Here is an 8,341-nt window from a genome sequence, read left to right as displayed (position 1 = left end):
TAACATTTGTTCAGCTTTTGGTTAGCAGCTGAGCCCTTACCTAGTGAGCTGTCAGTGATAGAGGGTTCTTTTCTTAGTCTGTGTTTTTAGATAACTTATTGGTGCAAATTTTTATATAATGGTAAAAAAAAAAGTCTCATCTCTCTTTACTCTTTGGGTAATGACCTCTGTTAAGACACAAGTCCATAAGTGTGGAATAAAATGGTATTTGTGCTTGCTGTGCTGTATCATTACAAGAAGTACCCTCTCTCATCTGACACCTTCCTTCTCCCACTATTTTCCTTTCCCATACCATGACATTATTAGCCTGCAACATCATCCACATGTTAAAACATTTGTTAACACAGTTAATAAAAGGTATGACAGGTTCTAGGAGTGCATGAATGCAGGTTTCAAATGAGCAATATATTGAGACTACCAACATCCATCTATATAATTAACTTCAGCCAAAAAGCAGGTACAGCACCTCAGTGGTGGAATGACACAATACCAAATTATTTCCAGTTTAGGGAGAACACTATAATAAAGCAACAAAAAGCCAATTGTCAGTGAGTTTTAGAAGAGAAAATGCTAATACTTGTATATTTATGAAAGAAATTGGTGAGTTCATTTTCATAATTCTTGACATATGAAAGAATTGTTTTGACCTTGCCGTTTTGACTTCCAGGCATTTTGGATCTTAGAATAAACACAAGCTTCCTTTCTCCAATTTGAACCCCTACCCTCTTGCCTTATGGTGACTTAAGATATCAAAGTAGAACTACTCCATGAACTGTCATCTTTTGGAAGCAGATTGGCAGGCTTGTCTTCCCAGGTGCCTCTGGGTGGGCTCGAACAGCAACCCTTCAGCTTAAGTCAGCATCCACTCGAAACCAGCTAACCACACCCACCTCTCTACGCATCCCTGTGGGCTTCCCTCCCTCCAGCCTCGCCCTTCTCTAAAGTCCCATCCTCTTTCTCTTTTCTGGTCTTTCCACTCTTTACCTTCCTCATCCACCATCCCATTTTCTAAACCCACGCTGTCCCTGCTCCCTTCTCTGTCTCCCTCCACCTCCCAAAATTTGATCCAAAGTAGGATTTTCTAGTAGAATAGTCACAAATCAAAACTCACAATTGCTGAAGACATCATAGTCACTAAAATTGATACGGACAAAAAATGACTAATGAATCAAATTTCTGTGGTTAAATATAAATGAAAAAGATTTACTCATATTAAATAATCTTGGGGAGAAACAATAGAACAAACTTGGTAGTAGACTATAGAAAGCTGATCAAGAGTTATATTGGCTTGGCTTGATTTCAGAAAATATAATTTAAAACCTGTTGTAAAAACAAAAACAAATATATATATATAACAACATTTGCTAATTCAACATTCCAGAAATATTTTTAATGATAATTTGTATGTGTTGGTATAGTTCTGGTGAAAATGTTTGTATTCAAACAACCTCTGGGGTCTTAATACTGAGCTCACAATGTCCTCTATAACAAATGATGAGTTTGTTGAACAGTGGTGAATAAGACATATCTTTCCAAAAGGATTGCAAAATAACCAACTTTTCTATTCTTCCATTCTGGATCAAGGACCTTGAAACAGCATATCATATCACAGATATCCACGATGCTTTGGCATTATCTGAGGTGGGAAACGACAGGAAGATGTTCTTGTTTGGGACCCAAGTTACTGAGAATGGCTCAGAGATCCCCTCTATCATGAAAGACGCCAAAGACCTGATTGCGCACCTGGTTGCAGATGTTCAGTGACCAGGACCTACAAGTTACTCAGCTCATGATCTTCATGCCTTTAGGAGTGTTGAGTGTTAGGTTTGAAGCCAAAGGTCTCCACTTTCAAATAAAAAATAAACCATTTCCTATTTTCTCAATGCATTGTATATACAGAGTATACAAAGATAATGTTAATGTATTAAGAGCATGTGTGTATTTAGGATTTAAATTTACAAAAGTTTTGTAAGACAATGTATTTTGGGAGGTTTAAATTTTAACTAGCAATTCAAATGAACATTGAAAAGCATTAATCCCATTTTTTATTTTTATATAGCATGTTGTTGTTAAGTGCCGTAGAGTCTGTTCTGACTCATAGAGACCCTGTATAGGGTTTCCGAGGAGTGACTGGTGAGTTTGAACTGTTGAACTTGTGGTTATAACTGACCTTACAGTCCAGTGCATTATCCTGCAGTGCCACACCAGGACTTCTTAAAGAACATGAAGCATATTAAAGTAATTCAATAAGCCTTTTCTTATCAGTTAAATATACAGATGTATGCTAAGTGGATCTATTTAGTACTGCAGGAAAATATCAGTATAGAGCAGTGAGCAAACAAAGTCACACTATTGTTAAGTGCCTGCATAGGGTTTCCAAGGAGCAGGTGATGAGTTTGAACCACCGATCTTGTGGTTCAAACTGACCTTTTGGTCCAGTGCTTTATCCCATAGCATCACACTAGAACACCAAATAGCATTCAGAAAGAGTCAGGAAAAACTTCTAAGAGCCTGTTATATTGAAAGTAAGTAAAACAGCATTGTTTATATGGTTCCAGTTCATACATGCACGTGTTTATTATAAACAAAATATGTTTAAACATGTATACGATCAATGGATGGCAACAGACAAGTTTTCTAATACGCTTGTCTTAGTCTCCTTGGTGGTGGTGGTTATGTGCTGTGGAGTCTTAAAATAAAAAAAAGTCCAGCAGAACAGTGGCTTCTGAGATCTGCTGGGCCAGTTAAATTCAAGGACGAGAGGTCAGCTCAGAAGATGATGGAGACTAGTTTTGGGGACTCCCAAGGGGTCATCTTGATAGATTTTCTCAAAGGACACAGGATAATCACAGGGGCTTATTTGGAAGAAGCTTTAAGAATATTGAGAACTTCATTGATGAGAAAAAAGGAATAGTGGAATTGAGGAATTTTCCCCCATCCCGACAATGACTTGCTCATTCTTTAAGGGTTCTAGCATTCTAGCAAGGGCCGACCTATGAAATTTTCATCAAGAAACCTTACCACATCCACCTTACAGCCCTGATCTTGCTCTTCGTTTTGTTCCTTCCCCAAATCAACATTTAAAAGGAACAGGATTTGAATCCCAGGATGATGACCAAACTGCCATTTTGATGTGTTAATTGAAGAGCTTAGGATTCTTTGGGTGATAGGTGTAGGGGAGGCTCAAAGTGTTGTTGTTTGTTAGGTGCCATAGAGTCAGTATCCACTCATAGCGACCCTATGTACAACAGAACTTGAAACACTGCCCGGTCCTGGGCCAACCTCATAATTGTTGCCACACTTGAGCCCAATGATACTGCCATGTTGCCAATCCATTTCGGTGGAGGTCTTCCTTTTTTTCTCTGACCCTCCACCTTACCAAACATGATAGCCTTCTCCAGTGACTGGGTCCCGCCTGACAATATGTCTGAAGTATGAGAGACGAAGTATGAGTCACCTGGCCTGCAAGGAGCACTCTGGCAGCCCTTCTTCCAACACAGATCTGTTGGTTCTTTTGGCAGCTCATGGCACTTTCAATATTCTCCTCCAACACCATAACGCAAAAGCATCAATTCTTCTCCAGTCTTATTTACTGACCATCTTTCGCATACATATGAAGTTATTGAAAATAACATGGTTTGGGTCAGGTGTACCTTAGTCCTCAAGCTGACATCTTTGCTCTTCAACACTTTAAAAAGATCTTGTGCAGCAGATTTGCCTAATGAAATACATTGTTTGATTTCTTGACTGCTGCTTCCATGACTGTTGATAATTAATCTGAGAAAAATGAAGTCCTTGACAACTGCAATCTTTTCTCCATTGATAAGAATGTTGTTTATTGGTCCAGTGGTGAGGATTTTTGTTTTCTTTGCATTGAGATGCAATCCATACCGAAGGCTGTGCTCTTTGATCTTCATCAGTAAATGTTTTAAGTCCTCTTTAATTTCAGCAAGCAAGGTTGTATCATCTGCATATTGTTAACGAGTCTTCCTCCAATCCTGATGCCACATTTTTCTTCATAAAACCCAGCTTCTTGGATTATTTGCTCATATACAGGTTAAATAAGTATGGTGAAAGAATACAACCTTGTCGCACATCTTTCTTAATTTGAAACCATTCAGTGTTCCCATATTCTGTTCAAACAACTGCTTCTTGGTCCATGTACACAATTAAGTGTTCCGGAATACTCATACTTCACAAAGTTGCCCATAGCTTGTCATGAGCCTCACAATAAAGCCTTTACGTAGTCTATAAAGTACAGGTAAACGTCTTTCTGATATTCTCTGCTTTCAGCCAAGATCCATCGTACATCAGCAATGATATCCATTGTTCCATGTCCTCTTCTGGATACAGCTTGAACTTCTGGAAGTTCTCTGTCTATGTATGCTTGCTGCAGCCATTTCTGTATTACCTTTAGTAAAACTTTACTCTCATGGGATATCAAAGATATTGTCCAATGATTTCTGCATTCCTTTGGGTCACTTTTTGGAATTGGTGCAAATATGGATGGATCTCTTCCAATCAGTTAGCCAGATAGTTGTCTTCCAAATTTCTTGGCAGAGATGAGTGAGTGCCTGGAGTGTCACCTTACTTTCTTGAAAGATTTCAATGTTTATTCCATCAATTTCCAGAGCCTTGTTCTTTGCCAATTCCTTCACTGCATCTTGGATTTCCTCCCTCAGTATCATTGGCTCTTGATCATATGCTACCTCTTGAAATGGTTGAACATTAACTACTTCCTCTTGGTACAGTGACTCTGTGTACAGTGACTTCTTTTGCCTCACTTTCTTGAAAGATTTCAATTTGTATTCCATCAATTCCCGGACCCTTGTTCTTTGCCAATTAATTCAATGTACCTTGGCCTTCCTCCTTCAGTATCATTGTCTCTTGATCAAATATATGTTACCTCTTGAAACAGTTAACATTAACCATTTTCTTTTGGTACAGTGTATTGCTTCCATCATCTTTTGATGCTTTCTGCATCATTCAATAATTTGCCCAGAGAATCCTTAAATAACGAAAATCGAGGCTTGAATTTTTCTTCAGTTCCTCAGCTTGAGAAATGCTGAGTGTGTTCTTTTTGGTTTTCTCATTCCAAATCTTTGCACATTTTGTTGTAATATTTGACTTTGTCTTCTCGAGCTGACCTTTGAAGTTTTCTGTTCAGCTCTTGTACTTCCTCATTTCTTCCATTTGCTTTAGCATCTCTACGCTGAAGAGCTTGTTTCAGTGTCTCTTCTGATGTCCATTTTGATGTTTTCCTTCTTTCTTGTCGTCTTAGTGACTTTTTGCTTTCTTCATATATGTTTTTAATGTCATCCCACAACTCTTCTGGTCTTCGGTCTTTAGTGTTTAATGTGTCAAATTTGTTCTTCAGATGATCTCTAAATTCAGGTGGGATATTATTCAAGGTCATATTTTGGCTCTCGTGGACTTGTTTTCATTTTCTTCAGCTTCAGTTTGAATTTGCATATGAGCAATTGATGGTCTGTTCCACAATCTGCCCCTGGCCTTGTTTTGACTGATGATATAGAGCTTTTCCATCATCTCTTCCTACAGATGTAGTCAGTTTGATTTTTGTGTATTCCATTTGGTGAGTTCCATGTGTATAAACATCTCTTATGGTATCTAAAAGTATTTGAAATGAACAAATTATTGGTTTTGCAGAATTCTATCATGCGTTTTACAGCATCATTTCTATCACCAAGGCCATATTTTCCAACTACCGATCCTTCCTCTTTCCTCCCAACCTTTACATTTCAATCACTGGTAATGATCAATACATCTTGATTGCATGTTTGATCAATTCAGATTGAAGAAGTTGGTAGAATTCTTCTATTTTATCCTCACTGGCTTTAGTGGTTGGTGTGTAAATTTGAATAATAGTGGTATTAACTGGGCTTCCCTATGTTGTTGTTGTTAGGTGCCAACAGTCAGCTACTGACTCATAGAGACCTCATGCACAGCAGAACGAAACACTGCCTGGTCCTGGGCCAACCTCACTAGTGTTGCCAAGCTTGAGCTCATAGATGCTGCCATTTGGCCAATCCATCTCGTTGGGGGTCTCCCTCTTTTTCTCTGATCCTCCACCTTACCAAATATGATATCCTTCTCCAGTGACTTGTCCCTTTTGACAATATGTCTTAAGTATGAGCAATGAAATTTGGCCATCCTGGCCTCCAAGGAACACTTTGGCTTCACTTTTTCCAACACAGATCTGTTGGTTCTATAGGTGCATAGATATTATCCTATCACAGACAGCATTGTACGTCATGACTGATCTGGATATGTTCTTTTTGACAATGAATACAACACCATTCCTTTTCAATCTGTCATTTCAGCATAGTAAACCATGTGGTTGTGAGATTCAAAATGGCCAATACCAGTCCTTTTTAGCTCACTTTTGCCTAAGATACCAATGTTTCTATGTTCCACTTCATTTTTGACAATTTCTAATTTTCCTAGATTTATACTTGGTACATTCCATGTTCTGATTATTAATGGACATTTACAGTTGGTTTTCTTCATTTTAAGTTGTACCCCACCAGCAAATGACATCATAACATCAAAGTGTTAGAGAGATGGAAACCTTGCCTTCCTAAGTGTGTAGACCTAGATGGAGGACATGTTAAGAAACTTCACACTTTGATATTTTTAATAAAAGCTGCTATGATTTTGTAGCAGTACTTTTTGAGAACATCATAGAGATTTTTTTTAAACTTGCTGACATTTTTACTTATATAACTTTTTTCTTGGCAAGACTTGAAAAAATTACTAGAAAGTTTTTATGAGAGTGGTAACTACATTTGCCTAAAAATGAAAAGCCAAGTTACTATCAAGTGGATTGTGATTCATGGTGACCCTCTATATGTCAGAGTAGAGGCGTGTGCTCCAGAGGGTTTCCAGAGGCTGATAATTTGGTCTGTAGATTACCAGACCTTTCATGCTACGTGCCTCCATATAAACTCAAACCTCCAACCTTTTGGTTAGCAGCCAAGTGGATAGACTGCTTACACCACCCAGGAACTCTACATTTACTTACAGACACAATATAAACCCAACTTTTTATCTTAGTGCCTTGTGTTGATTTTAAAAAGATTTGGGAAGAAAACATTTTTGCTATACAACTTTTCCTTTAGCATTTGGAATCTGTGGCAAAATAAAGGACCAAAATATGGTGAAGACTGTCAGCCCTTGGGAACGTATACGAATTTAGGCATGAGTGTGCAAAATGATGTGTCCTCTGAGGAGACATTAAGCATGCGCCTTGAAGGTCTCTAGCTTTCTCACAGGTGATGTTACAGGATAGTGTTTAAATGCATCGTATCACAACAGCTGCTCAAGTGTTCAGTGTCAGACGTTTCTATGTCTGGGCTGTGGAGGCTGGATCACACAGTGACTCAGAATTCTCATAAATCTTGGATTTCAGCCTGTGCCTCAAGCACTGTTCCACTGGACAAATCAATCTAATCATCTTGTGTCTCACTCAGTCTTTTCTCTGCAAAAAAAAAAAGATCAGTTCTGATGCAGACTGTCTCTAGTCCTAAACTCTAATTCTATATGGTCTGTTCCTGGATGCCTATTTTAAAGATGATGCCAAATGCTTTCAGGATAGGGAAAGATATCCTTGTTTTTCTCACATTTTGATATTAGATTCTGGCTTCTGTCAACAAGTGGTGGGGCTGGAGTTTTTCCTTCATTGAACAGTCATTGAATGCCAATGTGCCAATTACTGCTTCTTGTTAGGGATGAATGAGACAGGGACTCGATACTTGACATGCTCTCCTTCAGCCTGGCAAGGGAGAGAGATCTTACAGGAATTTTTAAAGGAAATGGCATCCATCCAAGATAGGTTGGAATGTTGCCAAAGAGACTGCTGGGCTGGCGACTTCCTGAGGCCACAGGGAAGCATTCATTACCTTAGGTGATTTACCACCTTCTGGGGTCTGCTGCAGGTTTCCAGGCTCAGTAACTAACTATAGGCTTGGTTAATACACTAAAAATGAATTAGCTTTAAAATTTATCCATTCAATACACATTTATTGAGTACCAACCATGTACCTGAGAATTTGCCAGAAGTCTTTCAGTTGAAAATGATGAAAACAATTCAGATTTGTGTGCACCCTGCAAAAGAGGATACTGATTTTTGGCTCATAGTACTGAGAAGTCTGGGCAATGGTGGATTCCGGGGTCCAAAGTTAAAGGACTTTATCTCAGCTTCATTTTTTTTTTTTAATACTTTATTGTGAATTATGTGATAGTTTACATGGGAAGACATCAGCTTTACACTGATCCCATCGCATATTGTTTCCTTGCCATGGTTACAATCCCTTCCATGCAT

The 8,341-nt window shown here is 38.5% G+C and overlaps 1 protein-coding gene across 1 annotated transcript in view; it reads left to right on the top strand.

Moving 5' to 3' along the window:
* ARL9 (ADP-ribosylation factor-like 9) overlaps positions 1 to 1,771 on the top strand; it is a 23,719-nt gene extending 21,948 nt beyond the window's left edge. The window contains exon 3 of the mRNA XM_006868044.1: positions 1,585 to 1,771. Coding sequence (XP_006868106.1) covers positions 1,585 to 1,764 — 180 coding nt within the window. The 3' untranslated portion in view covers positions 1,765 to 1,771. The remainder of the gene's footprint in view (positions 1 to 1,584) is intronic.
* Positions 1,772 to 8,341: the final 6,570 nt, after the last annotated feature.

The sequence above is a fragment of the Chrysochloris asiatica genome, unplaced genomic scaffold (genome assembly GCF_000296735.1).
Source record: "Chrysochloris asiatica unplaced genomic scaffold, ChrAsi1.0 scaffold00115, whole genome shotgun sequence".
Taxonomy (NCBI): domain Eukaryota; kingdom Metazoa; phylum Chordata; class Mammalia; order Afrosoricida; family Chrysochloridae; genus Chrysochloris; species Chrysochloris asiatica.
Note: the sequence above shows the minus strand (reverse complement) of the source record. Positions and strands in the feature narration are given on the sequence as shown.